We start from the raw sequence: 20491 nt of genomic DNA, 5'->3' as shown, positions 1-20491 counted from the left end.
GCCCTGTAGCATGAGCACTGAGCATCACTGAGGGCTACAATGTTACATATGAAAGTTACTTTATGCTGTCTATCATCTTACCAAAATTCACAGAAATCTGAGCCGGTCGGATGCATACTCTCGCTGCTGCCGATGGTATACAGTGCGTATGGATCGCAGTGCGCATGTGCATACCTTAGCGAAAGTTCACAATGCGTTCGCTCGCTGCACATAGACAGCCCAGCAGAGTGAGAGACAGGAGAAGCCGTTTGTAGGTGGTAACGAGCTGGCCATTAAACACGGGGGAGTGGAGGTGCAAACGCAGGCGTGCCTGAGCGTCTCATCGGCGTTATAGAGATGCGCATAATTATAAGACAGCGTCAAAGTATACGTCACCTGGCTGGTTTTTACACTGACGTGCTTGCGGCAGGGTATGGTCAACCTCAAGCGCTGCGATAGCATCCGATGTTACCCGATGTACCGATGGTTGCATACACTTCCTGGACATGACGTGCACAAGTGGGCGTCTTACAACAGGCTGGTGGTTGTCTGCGTACACTATGTGATTGCTCACTAAGAAATACAGGGTGTGCTAATGCATTGCTGTGCAATTTGCATACACAACGTGCGAGCGGCTCTGAATCAGGCCCTGTATCCTAATGCATTGCTCGGTCCTCAAGCTGCACTCACAGTCCAGGTTTTAAGTATAACCATGCTTGAGCACACATGGTTAAATCAAAATGATGAGGTAATTATTAAGTCACTTATGCTCAAGCATGGCTATCCTTAACACATGGACTGTTGTGCCTCGGGGACAGAGTTTGGGAAGCGCTGTTCTAATGCGAGAGAGACTTGACGATTATTGCAGAGACTTAGAACGATGCTGCTATGTACAGTGATAATGACCCCCAGGGGGCAATAAGGAACAGTGTTTTATAATGGATGAGAACATGAAGATACATCTATATTTCTGTGGTATTTAGCCCTTGTGTGTGTGCTGTGTTGGTATTATTGTATATAACACAGATGGGATCTATCCCAGGAGCTAACCCAATGTGGATGAATCAATAATCTATAACAATCAGCTCTTAGTAAGGACCTGACTATGGGCCTGATTCAGACACGGTCGCAAGCGTTGAGCGCTCGCAACTGGGTCGACTGTGGCCCACAGCGCATGCACAAAGACCTGGCAAGCTACGGGCAGTCCGACGCTCCGAGTCTCGCACCAAAGGGGGCAAGCTGATGATGTTGAGTGACAGCTCGCCTCCTTTGGTGGGCGGACCGGGGGGGGGGTGTCTGCCCAAACAGAGGTGTTCCCATTAGAATGCCTGCCTTTTGGGGGCGGCTCCACTGACAATGTAGAGATTCCGGTTCTGTTAGAGCCGAAATCTCTCTGGGGCTTGCGGCCACGAGACCTTACCACAAGGGTCTCGTCGCAAGCCCGTTGGTCTTCACCATCGCGACCATCATCATGACCGCTCGCAATAGCTGTGGGTGGTCACCCACAGCTATGCGAGTGGCCAGGGGGCCACACAATAAAAAAAAAAAAAAAGCCCGTATTCAGAGCGAGCGCTCTTTCAGAGCGTCCGGCTCTGAATTAGGACCTATATTCCCAATACAAACTAATGACAAAAACACAGAAACACAACGCTGAGGATTTGGGGAAAAAAAACCACCCGACAAATGACTCCAAACAGTCGGAACCACGCACTGTACAGTTGGGTTACATACATAGTGTATTACAATGACTGAACATACATAAACAAATAAAATAAAAATGAGATAACAAAGATAAAATATAACAAATTATTTCACCTTTAGTACAAACCAAAACCTGACACTATCATCGTCTATCGCTGACATCAGGAGTATGATATGTAACAAATCAATGTAAGGATGATATAATGATGTAAATCTCAATATCTGCTTGTGAACCAATAAATCGGTAACTACAGACCCCCCCCCCGCCACACACACACCCGTTGCAATACATATACTGTAAAACAAGATTTACCAGTTAGCGGCACAGTTACTTATCCTCCCACACCCCCTGTGCTCTGTACATGGTTAATAACACAGTACAGTAACATGGCAATAAATCACTCAGACTTCCATGGATCATGGGAGGAGCAGCTGTAATACTTAGTGTTCATTCTCACACCCTGCACCTGTCACAGACCGTGCAGTACCTCTATCCTGCCTGGGGTGTCGCTCTCTGCTCTGGTGCTTCTAGCACACTTTGCTATGTATAGCAGCAGTTTGTTGCCTTAGTTGAGTGTGATAGAAGCACCGGAGCAGAGAGCGACACCACCGGCAGGGAAGAGGAACTGCACGGGGTGTGACAGGTGCAGGGAGCTAGAATGAAGACTAAAGTAGTAGCCAGCACATCAAATGATTAGGGCCGGACCTCAAGCATCAAATCATCCACCCACTTAATATGGTATCAATCTCCGCAATCGGTGTTAATATTTTATCTGACGCGTTTCATCGTATGCTGGAGACTTGGGGCCTGATTCAGAGCCGTTGGCTATTTGTGGTCGTTCGTTCAAAAACAAGGGGTGGCTATTCAAATGATCCGTTCGCAAATTGCAGTCTGTTCCCACCTCTAAGTCTGAACGAGGGAGCAAAACATACGCTCGTTTTTTTGATAAAAACGCCCCCTGGCCGCAGGCACCATACGTCATGTCCGCTATTTATTAGATTAATCGAGTACATCGTACAGCGTATGAACTGCTCGCTATTCTTGTGGTTGGTGTTTTCAACCGCTATTTTGCGAGCAGTTCTGAGTTAAAAAAAACCAAGTGACGTGGTCAATGACGCTGCTGTATTAAATATGCACTCCCTTAAAACGCCCGTTTTGACCTTTAAGCACGCCTGCGTTCGGATCTCCACTCCCCGTATTCAAGCACCTTCCCCTGTTACCACCCACATACGCCTCATTCTGTCACTCAAAATATCAGGCCCTCGCTATATTGCGTACCAACGATTTTCGGCCGCACTGACTGGTTCGCGCATGCGTACTAAAAACCGTACGCATGCGCAGATGTGCGAACATCGCTCGGAACGAGCGTACTGCCGCTAGCGAGTGGCTCTGAATGAGGGCCTTAATCAAAATTGTGTCTCAAAATTTTTGTATTTAAACCTTTTGCAAAAATTCACATCTTCATTAATCACTTGACTTGATTTAATTATCCACACCAGTATTTCTTCCTTTTATATACTAGACAGCATTCACATATATTAACAGTCAATAAATACAGATCAAAGCATTACACATATATTAAATTATATGCTAACTATATTTTGATACTATTTATATTTCCACACACCTAAAAACAACTTTCAAATGCCAGATATACTTCCTCCACCTGACGCGTTTCATGTTCACAAAATACCTGTATATTCATTATTCTGGGAACTGATCCCCGTCTACAGCGATCCTCAGGATAAAGCACTTTGTCAGGGAAACTTTATTAGGAGCAAATATTCCCCAAAACACTCTCATGATCGCAAATAATTCATTTAGGTACAAAATGACATTATCATAAGCAGAAACATTAAATCTGTTATATACAGTGACCACTAAGCCATCTAATTCACTAAATTATATCATGAATATGGGGAAATATATTTCATAATAAACATTTTTTTTGACAAAATGTTTTATACTTAGAAATATACTACATATAATGTAATATTACAGGTGAGGACACCGCTCCCACATACTGTCCTAGTAACCTCTGCTACATATAATGTAATATTACAGGTGAGGACACCGCTCCCACATACTGTCCTAGTAACCTCTGCTACATATAATGTAATATTACAGGTGAGGACACCGCTCCCACATACTGTCCCAGTAACCTCTGCTACATATAATGTAATATTACAGGTGAGGACACCGCTCCCACATACTGTCCTAGTAACCTCTGCTACATATAATGTAATATTACAGGTGAGGACACCGCTCCCACATACTGTCCCAGTAACCTCTGCTACATATAATGTAATATTACAGGTGAGGACACCGCTCCCACATACTGTCCTAGTAACCTCTGCTACATATAATGTAATATTACAGGTGAGGACACCGCTCCCACATACTGTCCCAGTAACTGCTGCTACATATAATGTAATATTACAGGTGAGGACACCGCTCCCACATACTGTCCCAGTAACCTCTGCTACATATAATGTAATATTACAGGTGAGGACACCGCTCCCACATACTGTCCTAGTAACCTCTGCTACATATAATGTAATATTACAGGTGAGGACACCGCTCCCACATACTGTCCTAGTAACTGCTGCTACATATAATGTAATATTACAGGTGAGGACACCGCTCCCACATACTGTCCTAGTAACCTCTGCTACATATAATGTAATATTACAGGTGAGGACACCGCTCCCACATACTGTCCCAGTAACTGCTGCTACATATAATGTAATATTACAGGTGAGGACACCGCTCCCACATACTGTCCTAGTAACCTCTGCTACATATAATGTAATATTACAGGTGAGGACACCGCTCCCACATACTGTCCTAGTAACTGCTGCTACATATAATGTAATATTACAGGTGAGGACATCGCTCCCACATACTGTCCTAGTAACTGCTGCTACATATAATGTAATATTACAGGTGAGTACACCGCTCCCACATACTGTCCTAGTAACCTCTGCTACATATAATGTAATATTACAGGTGAGGACACCGCTCCCACATACTGTCCTAGTAACCTCTGCTACATATAATGTAATATTACAGGTGAGGACATCGCTCCCACATACTGTCCCAGTAACTGCTGCTACATATAATGTAATATTACAGGTGAGGACACCGCTCCCACATACTGTCCTAGTAACCTCTGCTACATATAATGTAATATTACAGGTGAGGACACCGCTCCCACATACTGTCCTAGTAACCTCTGCTACATATAATGTAATATTACAGGTGAGGACACCGCTCCCACATACTGTCCTAGTAACCTCTGCTACATATAATGTAATATTACAGGTGAGGACACCGCTCCCACATACTGTCCCAGTAACCTCTGCTACATATAATGTAATATTACAGGTGAGGACACCGCTCCCACATACTGTCCCAATAACCTCTGCTACATATAATGTAATATTACAGGTGAGGACACCGCTCCCACATACTGTCCCAGTAACCTCTGCTACATATAATGTAATATTACAGGTGAGGACACCGCTCCCACATACTGTCCTAGTAACCTCTGCTACATATAATGTAATATTACAGGTGAGGACACCGCTCCTACATACTGTCCTAGTAACCTCTGCTACATATAATGTAATATTACAGGTGAGGACACCGCTCCCACATACTGTCCCAGTAACTGCTGCTACATATAATGTAATATTACAGGTGAGGACATCGTTCCCACATACTGTCCCAGTAACTGCTGCTACATATAATGTAATATTACAGGTGAGGACACCGCTCCCACATACTGTCCTAGTAACTGCTGCTACATATAATGTAATATTACAGGTGAGGACACCGCTCCCACATACTGTCCCAGTAACCTCTACTACATATAATGTAATATTACAGGTGAGGACACCGCTCCCACATACTGTCCCAATAACCTCTGCTACATATAATGTAATATTACAGGTGAGGACACCGCTCCCACATACTGTCCTAGTAACTGCTGCTACATATAATGTAATATTACAGGTGAGGACACCGCTCCCATATACTGTCCTAGTAACCTCTGCTACATATAATGTAATATTACAGGTGAGGACACCGCTCCCACATACTGTCCTAGTAACCTCTGCTACATATAATGTAATATTACAGGTGAGGACACCGCTCCCACATACTGTCCTAGTAACCTCTGCTACATATAATGTAATATTACAGGTGAGGACATCGCTCCCACATACTGTCCCAGTAACCTCTGCTACATATAATGTAATATTACAGGTGAGGACACCGCTCCCACATACTGTCCTAGTAACCTCTGCTACATATAATGTAATATTACAGGTGAGGACACCGCTCCCACATACTGTCCTAGTAACTGCTGCTACATATAATGTAATATTACAGGTGAGGACACCGCTCCCACATACTGTCCTAGTAACCTCTGCTACATATAATGTAATATTACAGGTGAGGACACCGCTCCCACATACTGTCCCAGTAACCTCTGCTACATATAATGTAATATTACAGGTGAGGACACCGCTCCCACATACTGTCCCAATAACCTCTGCTACATATAATGTAATATTACAGGTGAGGACACCGCTCCCACATACTGTCCCAGTAACCTCTGCTACATATAATGTAATATTACAGGTGAGGACACCGCTCCCACATACTGTCCTAGTAACCTCTGCTACATATAATGTAATATTACAGGTGAGGACACCGCTCCTACATACTGTCCTAGTAACCTCTGCTACATATAATGTAATATTACAGGTGAGGACACCGCTCCCACATACTGTCCCAGTAACTGCTGCTACATATAATGTAATATTACAGGTGAGGACATCGTTCCCACATACTGTCCCAGTAACTGCTGCTACATATAATGTAATATTACAGGTGAGGACACCGCTCCCACATACTGTCCTAGTAACTGCTGCTACATATAATGTAATATTACAGGTGAGGACACCGCTCCCACATACTGTCCCAGTAACCTCTACTACATATAATGTAATATTACAGGTGAGGACACCGCTCCCACATACTGTCCCAGTAACCTCTGCTACATATAATGTAATATTACAGGTGAGGACACCGCTCCCACATACTGTCCTAGTAACTGCTGCTACATATAATGTAATATTACAGGTGAGGACACCGCTCCCACATACTGTCCTAGTAACTGCTGCTACATATAATGTAATATTACAGGTGAGGACACCGCTCCCACATACTGTCCCAGTAACATCTGCTACATATAATGTAATATTACAGGTGAGGACACCGCTCCTACATACTGTCCCAGTAACCTCTGCTACATATAATGTAATATTACAGGTGAGGACACCGCTCCCACATACTGTCCCAGTAACTGCTGCTACATATAATGTAATATTACAGGTGAGGACACCGCTCCCACATACTGTCCCAGTAACCTCTGCTACATATAATGTAATATTACAGGTGAGGACACAGCTCCCACATACTGTCCTAGTAACTGCTGCTACATATAATGTAATATTACAGGTGAGGACACCGCTCCTACATACTGTCCCAGTAACCTCTGCTACATATAATGTAATATTACAGGTGAGGACACCGCTCCCACATACTGTCCTAGTAACCTCTGCTACATATAATGTAATATTACAGGTGAGGACACCGCTCCTACATACTGTCCCAGTAACCTCTGCTACATATAATGTAATATTACAGGTGAGGACACCGCTCCCACATACTGTCCCAGTAACCGCTGCTACATATAATGCAATATTACAGGTGAGGACACCGCTCCCACATACTGTCCTAGTAACTGCTGCTACATATAATGTAATATTACAGGTGAGGACACCGCTCCCACATACAGTCCCAGTAACATCTGCTACATATAATGTAATATTACAGGTGAGGACACCGCTCCCACATACTGTCCCAGTAACTGCTGCTACATATAATGTAATATTACAGGTGAGGACACCGCTCCCACATACTGTCCTAGTAACCTCTGCTACATATAATGTAATATTACAGGTTAGGACACCGCTCCCACATACTGTCCTAGTAACTGCTGCTACATATAATGTAATATTACAGGTGAGGACATCGCTCCCACATACTGTCCTAGTAACCTCTGCTACATATAATGTAATATTACAGGTGAGGACACCGCTCCCACATACTGTCCTAGTAACCTCTGCTACATATAATGTAATATTACAGGTGAGGACACCGCTCCCACATACTGTCCCAATAACCTCTGCTACATATAATGTAATATTACAGGTGAGGACACCGCTCACACATACTGTCCCAGTAACCTCTGCTACATATAATGTAATATTACAGGTGAGGACACCGCTCCCACATACTGTCCCAGTAACCTCTGCTACATATAATGTAATATTACAGGTGAGGACACCGCTCCCACATACTGTCCTAGTAACCGCTGCTACATATAATGTAATATTACAGGTGAGGACATCGCTCCCACATACAGTCCTAGTAACTGCTGCTACATATAATGTAATATTACAGGTGAGGACACCGCTCCCACATACTGTCCTAGTAACTGCTGCTACATATAATGTAATATTACAGGTGAGGACACCGCTCCCACATACTGTCCTAGTAACCTCTGCTACATATAATGTAATATTACAGGTGAGGACACCGCTCCCACATACTGTCCTAGTAACCTCTGCTACATATAATGTAATATTACAGGTGAGGACACCGCTCCCACATACTGTCCTAGTAACCTCTGCTACATATAATGTAATATTACAGGTGAGGACACCGCTCCCACATACTGTCCCAGTAACCTCTGCTGCTACATATAATGTAATATTACAGGTGAGGACACCGCTCCCACATACTGTCCCAGTAACCTCTGCTACATATAATGTAATATTACAGGTGAGGACATCGCTCCCACATACTGTCCTAGTAACCTATGCTACATATAATGTAATATTACAGGTGAGGACACCGCTCCCACATACTGTCCCAGTAACTGCTGCTACATATAATATAATATTACAGGTGAGGACACCGCTCCCACATACTGTCCTAGTAACCTCTGCTACATATAATGTAATATTACAGGTGAGGACACCGCTCCCACAAACTGTTCTAGTAACCTCTGCTACATATAATGTAATATTACAGGTGAGGACACCGCTCCCACATACTGTCCTAGTAACCTCTGCTACATATAATGTAATATTACAGGTGAGGACACCGCTCCCACATACTGTCCCAGTAACCTCTGCTACATATAATGCAATATTACAGGTGAGGACACCGCTCCCACATACTGTCCCAGTAACCTCTGCTACATATAATGTAATATTACAGGTGAGGACACCGCTCCCACATACTGTCCTAGTAACCTATGCTACATATAATGTAATATTACAGGTGAGGACACCGCTCCCACATACTGTCCCAGTAACTGCTGCTACATATAATGTAATATTACAGGTGAGGACACCGCTCCCACATACTGTCCTAGTAACCTCTGCTACATATAATGTAATATTACAGGTGAGGACACCGCTCCCACATACTGTCCTAGTAACTGCTGCTACATATAATGTAATATTACAGGTGAGGACACCGCTCCCACATACTGTCCTAGTAACCTCTGCTACATATAATGTAATATTACAGGTGAGGACACCGCTCCTACATACTGTCCCAGTAACCTCTGCTACATATAATGTAATATTACAGGTGAGGACACCGCTCCCACATACTGTCCTAGTAACCTCTGCTACATATAATGTAATATTACAGGTGAGGACACCGCTCCCACATACTGTCCCAGTAACCTCTGCTACATATAATGTAATATTACAGGTGAGGACACGGCTCCCACATACTGTCCTAGTAACCTCTGCTACATATAATGTAATATTACAGGTGAGGACACCGCTCCCACATACTGTCCCAGTAACCTCTGCTACATATAATGTAATATTACAGGTGAGGACACCGCTCCCACATACTGTCCCAGTAACCTCTGCTACATATAATGTAATATTACAGGTGAGGACACCGCTCCTACATACTGTCCCAGTAACCTCTGCTACATATAATGTAATATTACAGGTGAGGACACCGCTCCTACATACTGTCCTAGTAACCTCTGCTACATATAATGTAATATTACAGGTGAGGACACCGCTCCCATATACTGTCCCAGTAACTGCTGCTACATATAATGTAATATTACAGGTGAGGACACCGCTCCCACATACTGTCCCAGTAACCTCTGCTACATATAATGTAATATTACAGGTGAGGACACCGCTCCCACATACTGTCCTAGTAACTGCTGCTACATATAATGTAATATTACAGGTGAGGACACCGCTCCCATATACTGTCCTAGTAACTGCTGCTACATATAATGTAATATTACAGGTGAGGACACCGCTCCCACATACTGTCCTAGTAACCTCTGCTACATATAATGTAATATTACAGGTGAGGACACCGCTCCCACATACTGTCCTAGTAACCGCTGCTACATATAATGTAATATTACAGGTGAGGACATCGCTCCCACATACTGTCCCAGTAACCTCTGCTACATATAATGTAATATTACAGGTGAGGACACCGCTCCCACATACTGTCCTAGTAACCGCTGCTACATATAATGTAATATTACAGGTGAGGACACCGCTCCCACATACTGTCCTAGTAACCTCTGCTACATATAATGTAATATTACAGGTGAGGACATCGCTCCCACATACTGTCCTAGTAACCTCTGCTACATATAATGTAATATTACAGGTGAGGACATCGCTCCCACATACTGTCCTAGTAACCTCTGCTACATATAATGTAATATTACAGGTGAGGACACCGCTCTCACATACTGTCCTAGTAACCTCTGCTACATATAATGCAATATTACAGGTGAGGACACCGCTCCCACATACTGTCCCAGTAACCTCTGCTACATATAATGTAATATTACAGGTGAGGACACCGCTCCCACATACTGTCCTAGTAACCTCTGCTACATATAATGTAATATTACAGGTGAGGACACCGCTCCCAATTACTGTCCTAGTAACCTCTGCTGCTACATATAATGTAATATTACAGGTGAGGACACCGCTCCCACATACTGTCCCAGTAACCTCTGCTACATATAATGTAATATTACAGGTGAGGACACCGCTCCCACATACTGTCCTAGTAACCTCTGCTACATATAATGTAATATTACAGGTGAGGACACCGCTCCCACATACTGTCCTAGTAACCTCTGCTACATATAATGTAATATTACAGGTGAGGACACCGCTCCCATATACTGTCCTAGTAACCTCTGCTACATATAATGTAATATTACAGGTGAGGACACCGCTCCCACATACTGTCCTAGTAACCGCTGCTACATATAATGTAATATTACAGGTGAGGACACCGCTCCCACATACTGTCCCAGTAACCTCTGCTACATATAATGTAATATTACAGGTGAGGACACCGCTCCCATATACTGTCCTAGTAACCTCTGCTACATATAATGTAATATTACAGGTGAGGACACCGCTCCCACATACTGTCCTAGTAACTGCTGCTACATATAATGTAATATTACAGGTGAGGACACCGCTCCCACATACTGTCCTAGTAACCTCTGCTACATATAATGTAATATTACAGGTGAGGACACCGCTCCCATATACTGTCCTAGTAACTGCTGCTACATATAATGTAATATTACAGGTGAGGACACCGCTCCCACATACTGTCCTAGTAACCTCTGCTACATATAATGTAATATTACAGGTGAGGACATCGCTCCCACATACTGTCCTAGTAACTGCTGCTACATATAATGTAATATTACAGGTGAGGACATCGCTCCCACATACTGTCCTAGTAACCTCTGCTACATATAATGTAATATTACAGGTGAGGACACCGCTCCCACATACTGTCCTAGTAACCGCTGCTACATATAATGTAATATTACAGGTGAGGACACCGCTCCCACATACTGTCCTAGTAACCGCTGCTACATATAATGTAATATTACAGGTGAGGACACCGCTCCCACATACTGTCCTAGTAACCGCTGCTACATATAATGTAATATTACAGGTGAGGACACCGCTCCCACATACTGTCCTAGTAACCTCTGCTACATATAATGTAATATTACAGGTGAGGACACCGCTCCTACATACTGTCCCAGTAACCTCTGCTACATATAATGTAATATTACAGGTGAGGACACCGCTCCCACATACTGTCCTAGTAACTGCTGCTACATATAATGTAATATTACAGGTGAGGACACCGCTCCCACATACTGTCCTAGTAACTGCTGCTACATATAATGTAATATTACAGGTGAGGACATCGCTCCCACATACTGTCCTAGTAACCTCTGCTACATATAATGTAATATTACAGGTGAGGACACCGCTCCCACATACTGTCCTAGTAACCGCTGCTACATATAATGTAATATTACAGGTGAGGACACCGCTCCCACATACTGTCCTAGTAACCGCTGCTACATATAATGTAATATTACAGGTGAGGACACCGCTCCCACATACTGTCCTAGTAACTGCTGCTACATATAATGTAATATTACAGGTGAGGACACCGCTCCTACATACTGTCCCAGTAACCTCTGCTACATATAATGTAATATTACAGGTGAGGACACCGCTCCCACATACTGTCCTAGTAACTGCTGCTACATATAATGTAATATTACAGGTGAGGACACCGCTCCCACATACTGTCCCAGTAACCTCTGCTACATATAATGTAATATTACAGGTGAGGACACCGCTCCCACATACTGTCCCAGTAACCTCTGCTACATATAATGTAATATTACAGGTGAGGACACCGCTCCCACATACTGTCCTAGTAACCTCTGCTACATATAATGTAATATTACAGGTGAGGACACCGCTCCCACATACTGTCCCAGTAACCTCTGCTACATATAATGCAATATTACAGGTGAGGACACCGCTCCCACATACTGTCCCAGTAACCTCTGCTACATATAATGTAATATTACAGGTGAGGACACCGCTCCCACATACTGTCCTAGTAACCTATGCTACATATAATGTAATATTACAGGTGAGGACACCGCTCCCACATACTGTCCTAGTAACCTCTGCTACATATAATGTAATATTACAGGTGAGGACACCGCTCCCACATACTGTCCTAGTAACCTCTGCTACATATAATGTAATATTACAGGTGAGGACACCGCTCCCACATACTGTCCCAGTAACCTCTGCTACATATAATGTAATATTACAGGTGAGGACACCGCTCCCACATACTGTCCTAGTAACCTCTGCTACATATAATGTAATATTACAGGTGAGGACACCGCTCCCACATACTGTCCTAGTAACTGCTGCTACATATAATGTAATATTACAGGTGAGGACACCGCTCCCATATACTGTCCTAGTAACCTCTGCTACATATAATGTAATATTACAGGTGAGGACACCGCTCCCACATACTGTCCTAGTAACCTCTGCTACATATAATGTAATATTACAGGTGAGGACACCGCTCCCACATACTGTCCTAGTAACTGCTGCTACATATAATGTAATATTACAGGTGAGGACACCGCTCCCACATACTGTCCTAGTAACCTCTGGTACATATAATGTAATATTACAGGTGAGGACACCGCTCCCACATACTGTCCTAGTAACCTATGCTACATATAATGTAATATTACAGGTGAGGACACCGCTCCCACATACTGTCCTAGTAACTGCTGCTACATATAATGTAATATTACAGGTGAGGACACCGCTCCCACATACTGTCCTAGTAACCTCTGCTACATATAATGTAATATTACAGGTGAGGACACCGCTCCCACATACTGTCCTAGTAACTGCTGCTACATATAATGTAATATTACAGGTGAGGACACCGCTCCCACATACTGTCCTAGTAACCTCTGCTACATATAATGTAATATTACAGGTGAGGACACCGCTCCTACATACTGTCCTAGTAACCTCTGCTACATATAATGTAATATTACAGGTGAGGACACCGCTCCCACATACTGTCCTAGTAACCTCTGCTACATATAATGTAATATTACAGGTGAGGACACCGCTCCCACATACTGTCCTAGTAACCTCTGCTACATATAATGTAATATTACAGGTGAGGACACCGCTCCCACATACTGTCCTAGTAACCTCTGCTACATATAATGTAATATTACAGGTGAGGACACCGCTCCTACATACTGTCCTAGTAACCTCTGCTACATATAATGTAATATTACAGGTGAGGACACCGCTCCCACATACTGTCCTAGTAACTGCTGCTACATATAATGTAATATTACAGGTGAGGACACCGCTCCCACATACTGTCCTAGTAACTGCTGCTACATATAATGTAATATTACAGGTGAGGACACCGCTCCTACATACTGTCCTAGTAACTGCTGCTACATATAATGTAATATTACAGGTGAGGACACCGCTCCCACATACTGTCCTAGTAACCTCTGCTACATATAATGTAATATTACAGGTGAGGACACCGCTCCCACATACTGTCCCAGTAACCTCTGCTACATATAATGTAATATTACAGGTGAGGACACCGCTCCCACATACTGTCCTAGTAACTGCTGCTACATATAATGTAATATTACAGGTGAGGACACCGCTCCCACATACTGTCCTAGTAACTGCTGCTACATATAATGTAATATTACAGGTGAGGACACCGCTCCCACATACAGTCCCAGTAACCTCTGGTGATACATCGATCCTTCAGCAATTTATTCTTTAAAAATCTACTATAGAGTATAACATGGCTGATAACAGTGGGCAATAGCTTGTAAGTAGATTGATAAAATGATGCTTTTTACATGTACATTTTACCGGTATTTATATTGTACAGCTATACAGATGTGTCCTCATTTGCGCCACGTGGCGCGAGACGCTTGGAGTGACATAGGCGCTTTACTACGGGTAGGAATATGTACTTTATTATTACATTTTGCCTCTTATTTGTATCATAGCCACATAATAAGCTGCTCACAGCGCACCAGTTAGAACTGGTAAAGGGTATAAGATGTGCGAGACTAATGATATGTGGCGCGGTCGCTGTGATTTTGCCTTTTGCGTCCTAGTCGCACACAGAAGTAATGTAGCCCCCACTAGCCCCTTGCAATGTACTTTTGTATCATTAGTGATGCAACTAAGATGCACAGAGTAAGGAAAAGGCGCTTGGCGCGGTTACGTTGGAAAGTCCATGGGGCGCCAGACGGGGCTATTTGTCGGGATATGAGGTACGGTGTATGAGGCCCCGTCTGTATACAGTGATGTGTTATATAATAGGTAACGTACCTGTTTATACTGCTGTAAGCTGTCTTTCTCCTGCTGGAGCCGCCTGCGTTCCGTCTCGTCTGGCTTGTATTCCTCGGGCACCACGTAAGTGGATGGTCGGTCCTTGCTGCACATCTCGCAGCCGGGGCGCGTGGGTTTATTGATGTACGTGCACGCAGGACACGGCCAGCCTGCCTACACAAAGCAAACAGCACAGGTCAGTCTGTCACCCTAGGCATGTCCTGATACACGTACAGTCATACAGCGGAGCGTCTCTCATTCCGGGCATTCTTTACACCTTGCTAAATGCAGGGATTCCAAACTTGGGGCCTGATTCAGAGCCGGACGCAATTAGCGCTCGCTCGTCCAGAAAATAGGGGGTGGCTATTCAAATCAACCGTTCGTTCTTTGCGGTCTGTTCACGCCTCTAGGTCTGAACGAGCAAACAAAACTTGGCCGTTTTTTTAAAAAATACGCCCCATGGCCGCTCGCATCCTACGTCATGTCCGCTGTTTATTAGATTAGTCGAGTACATCGACCAGGGTATGAACTGCTCGCTATTCTTGGGGTTGGTTTTTGCTACCACAATTTTGCGAGCAGTTCTGGCTATTAAATAACCCAGTGACGTGGTCAATGACGCTGCTGTATTAATTAAGCACATCCATAAAACGCCCGTTTTGACCTTTAAGCACGCCTGCGATCTGATCTCCACTCCCCGTTTTCAAGCACATTCCCACCCACCCACATACGCCTCCTCCTGTCACTCAAAATAGCAGGCATTCGCTATTTTGCAAGCGCATGAATTTCGACCGCACTGACTGGTTTGCGCATGCGTATAATGATCCGTACGCATGCGCAGTTGGGCAAACATCGCTCGGAGCGAACGAGCGACCGCTTACGAGCGGCTCTGAATCAGGCCCTTGGTCCTCAAGGCACACTAACAGTCCAGGTTTTAAGGATATCTAGGCTTTAGCACAGATGACTCAATTGTATCCTCAGTCAGTTTAATTATACCATCAGTGACACAAGAATGGATATCCTTAAAACCTGGACCGTTAGGGTCAATTGACCAATGAGTTGGGGAAATCCTGGTTTAAAGCAAATAAAAAATGTTTTGTTTTCAACTTTGGAAGTCTCTATAATTCTCAGTCCTCCTATGGGGGCGTTGGATACATTGCCATATAAAGTGCAGCGATAGTAGTTTGGGAACGTTACATATAAAGGGAATATACTCTGTGTATGGTTTATGTACTTTGTATGGCGCTGCGGAACCTTTTGGCACCGTATAAATAAAAGGTTAATATCAGTATTTTCAGTGCCCGTCAGAACTAGGATTTATTATTTTATATCATGTTTTACTACAGCAGAACCAGCAATGCTCAGCTACAGCCGGGATGTCACAATCTGCTCATCCTACCGCCGGCAGCCAGCTCCCCGGGATCACCTCTAGGGGGGAGAACTGGTCGCTGCCATTACAGATAGTCACGTAAATCCCTTTGCTTCCTGTAGTCATTAGTCGGGACCGGCACCAGACCACGCGCTGAAGGTGCAGCAATAAGACATGTGGCTCCTCCTGGCCAGATCCAAGGTGTGGTTCAGCCCCTGATGCCATGTCCTGCAGGTGGGCGCAGGGTGCATGGTGGGGTTGTTCGTCTTGTCAGCCTTGCGCTTGGTCTAAGATGGCTAATGGGTCGGATGTCCCTCGGGGCCATTCCAAGATCTTCCAGACCAGACTAATTTTAACATGGAATAGGGAGTGCGTCCATTGCTCCACTGGTGGCTGAGAGAGAGAGAGGAGTCGCCCTTTACCGGCTGAGACTGGACGAGAGCCACAACAAAGCCTTGGAAGCTGGGCACCATCGCTCTAGCAGTGCCGGTTACAGGGTCTTGTAATCTAAGCCCCCGGATAAACGTGCTGGAGCACAGGTGAGTAAAGGCCATCAAGATCCAGTGGGACAATGCCACGGCTGTGTCTTCCATAAATCATTAGGAGGATACCAAGATGAGAGAGATGAACCTGCCGCCAATACTAGATCTAGGCCCGTTCCATCAGCAGAGGTTACCACGGCTGGCGGCCAGCAGAGGTTACCACGGCTGGCGGCCAGCAGAGGTTACCACGGCTGGCGGTCAGTAGAGTGCCTGTATAAGCCATGATCCTTAGAGATAAAGGATTTTCTGACAGCGTGGGTCAGTCCATGCTCGCGGCTCGGCCCCAGGTCGGGATCTTCAGCGTTCGGGCTTGCGGCGTCGGTATTTAGTCAGTCGGTTTCCTGGACATCGGCATTTCATACCCAACCCGTATATCCTGCATGAATATGGACTAATCATCTGTTTATTTCATTTCATCCCTTAGTACGTGATATTTCATCTCTCATCCTGCCTACTGCATATATACTCTGCATAGACCTTCATGTAATAATGTGCAGTCTTACATGTATGTGATATTACATCTCTCATCCTGCCTACTGCATATATACTCTGCATAGACCTTCATGTAATAATGTGCAGTCTTATATGTATGTGATATTTCATCTCTCATCCTGCCTACTGCATATATACTCTGCATAGACCTTCATGTAATAATGTGCAGTCTTATATGTATGTGATATTTCATCTCTCATCCTGCCTACTGCATATATACTCTGCATAGACCTTCATGTAATCATGTGCAGTCTTATATGTATGTGATATTACATCTCTCATCCTGCCTACTGCATATACACTCTGCATAGACCTTCATGTAATCATGTGCAGTCTTACATGTATGTGATATTACATCTCTCATCCTGCCTACTGCATATATACTCTGCATAGACCTTCATGTAATCATGTGCAGTCTTACATGTATGTGATATTACATCTCTCATCCTGCCTACTGCATATATACTCTGCATAGACCTTCATGTAATCATGTGCAGTCTTATATGTATGTGATATTACATCTCTCATCCTGCCTACTGCATATATACTCTGCATAGACCTTCATGTAATCATGTGCAGTCTTACATGTATGTGATATTACATCTCTCATCTTGCCTACTGCATATATACTCTGCATAGACCTTCATGTAATCATGTGCAGTCTTACATGTATGTGATATTTCATCTCTCATCTTGCCTACTGCATATATACTCTGCATAGACCTTCATGTAATCATGTGCAGTCTTACATGTATGTGATTACATCTCTCATCTTGCCTACTGCATATATACTCTGCATAGACCTTCATGTAATCATGTGCAGTCTTACATGTATGTGATATTTCATCTCTCATCCTGCCTACTGCATATATACTCTGCATAGACCTTCATGTAATCATGTGCAGTCTTACATGTATGTGATTACATCTCTCATCTTGCCTACTGCATATATACTCTGCATAGACCTTCATGCAATCATGTGCAGTCTTACATGTATGTGATATTTCATCTCTCATCCTGCCTACTGCATATATACTCTGCATAGACCTTCATGTAATCATGTGCAGTCTTACATGTATGTGATATTACATCTCTTGCATAGATTTGTTTTTACATGTATAGTCTATATTGCTCAGTGAAGCATGGTTTATGGTCTATACCTGGCCTGGTTTTTGCTCCAATTCAGAGCAAGTTATCTCCTTTGATCAACAGACCAATTGAGTCAGATTTAGCCTGTCTTAATCAAGGATACCACTCCTTTATATTCAGTATAGGGGCAGCTGGGGCTGTTTGATAGCTGGGGGTAAAAGCACCAAGTGTTAAAGGCACAAAGGGCCTGATTCAGAGCCGGACGCTCTGAAAGAGCGCTCGCTCTGAATCAGGGCTTTTTTTTTTTTCTTTGGTGCGGCCTCCTGGCTGCTTGCATAGGTGTGGATGACCACCCACAGCTATTGCGAGTGGGCAGGATGATGGTTTCGATGGTCAAGACCATCGCGACCATCGGACTTGCGACGAGACCCTTGTGGTAGGGTCTCGTTGCCGCAAGCCCCAGAGAGCTTCCGGCTCTAATAGAGCCGGAAGCTCTCCCACTGACATCACTTGTGATGTCAGTGGGGCTGCCCACAAACGGCAGGCGTTCGCTTGGGAACGCCTCAGTTTGTGAAGCCACCCCCACGCCATGCCTACAAAATGGGGTGAGCTGTCGATCAACATAGAGCGAGTGCTTTTTGCGCTCGCTCCGGGGCTCGTGCGTGCGCACTGGCACACCATCGACCCGCTTGCGAGCGGGTCTGAATCAGGTCCAAGGTGTGATAACATAACAGTTAATGAAACAGTTGAACAAACATTGACCAACATCTAAGGAAATTTCAGATTAAAAAACTGATTTCCTTAAAATGTGTCTAAAAGTAATTTACCTAATACTGACCATGTACTACACATTTCTTTTCATCAAAACTATTCTTTATATTTTCTTTAAGGATATAACATCCCTAACTCTCCCTCTCTCTCTCCTCTCCCCACGTCTCCCCTCTCCCTCTTTCTGCCTCTCCCCGCGTCTCCCCTCTCCCTGCGTCTTAACCATACAGTAACAACCACGGCTTTCCACAGACACCTACAGTAACAACCATGGCTTTCCACAGACACCTACAGTAACAACCATGGCTTTCCACAGACACCTACAGTAACAACCATGGCTTACCACAGACACCTACAGTAACACCCATGGCTTTCCCCAGACACCTACAGTAACACCCATGGCTTTCCCCAGACACCTACAGTAACAACCATGGCTTTCCCCAGACACCTACAGTAACAACCATGGCTTTCCCCAGACACCTACAGTAACAACATTGCTTTCCCCAGACACCTACAGTAACAACCATGGCTTTCCACAGACACCTACTGTAACAACCATGGCTTTCCACAGACACCTACTGTAACAACCATGGCTTTCCACAGACACCTACTGTAACAACCATGGCTTTCCACAGACACCTACAGTAACAACCATGGCTATCCACAGACACCTACTGTAACAACCATGGCTTTCCAGAGACACCTACAGTAACAGCCATGGCTTTCCACAGACATCTACAGTAACAACCATTACTTTCCACAGACACCTACTGTAACAACCATGGCTTTCCCCAGACACCTTCAGTAACAACCATGGCTTTCCAGACACCTACAGTAACAACCATGGCTTTCCACAGACACCTACAGTAACAACCATGGCTTTCCACAGACACCTACAGTAACAACCATGGCTTTCCACAGACACCTACAGTAACAGCCATGGCTTTCCCCAGACATCTACAGTAACACCCATGGCTTTCCCCAGACATCTACAGTAACAGCCATGGCTTTCCCCAGACACCTACAGTAACAACCATTACTTTCCACAGACACCTACAGTAACAACCATGGCTTTCCACAGACACCTACAGTAACAGCCATGGCTTTCCCCAAACATCTACAGTAACAACCATGGCTT

General features: G+C 44.3%; 1 protein-coding gene across 1 annotated transcript in view; it reads right to left on the bottom strand.

Annotated features, from left to right (window-relative positions):
• Positions 1-20491, bottom strand: part of LOC148435782 (ranBP-type and C3HC4-type zinc finger-containing protein 1-like) — a 127168-nt gene that overhangs the window by 43704 nt on the left and 62973 nt on the right. The window contains exon 8 of the mRNA XM_088465565.1: positions 15097-15270. Within this exon, the coding sequence (XP_088321691.1) occupies positions 15097-15270 (174 nt within the window). The remainder of the gene's footprint in view (positions 1-15096; positions 15271-20491) is intronic.

This window comes from Taudactylus pleione, unplaced genomic scaffold (assembly GCF_031769625.1).
Source record: "Taudactylus pleione unplaced genomic scaffold, aTauple2 ptg001994l, whole genome shotgun sequence".
In the NCBI taxonomy this organism is placed as follows: Eukaryota; Metazoa; Chordata; class Amphibia; order Anura; family Myobatrachidae; genus Taudactylus; species Taudactylus pleione.
Note: the sequence above shows the minus strand (reverse complement) of the source record. Positions and strands in the feature narration are given on the sequence as shown.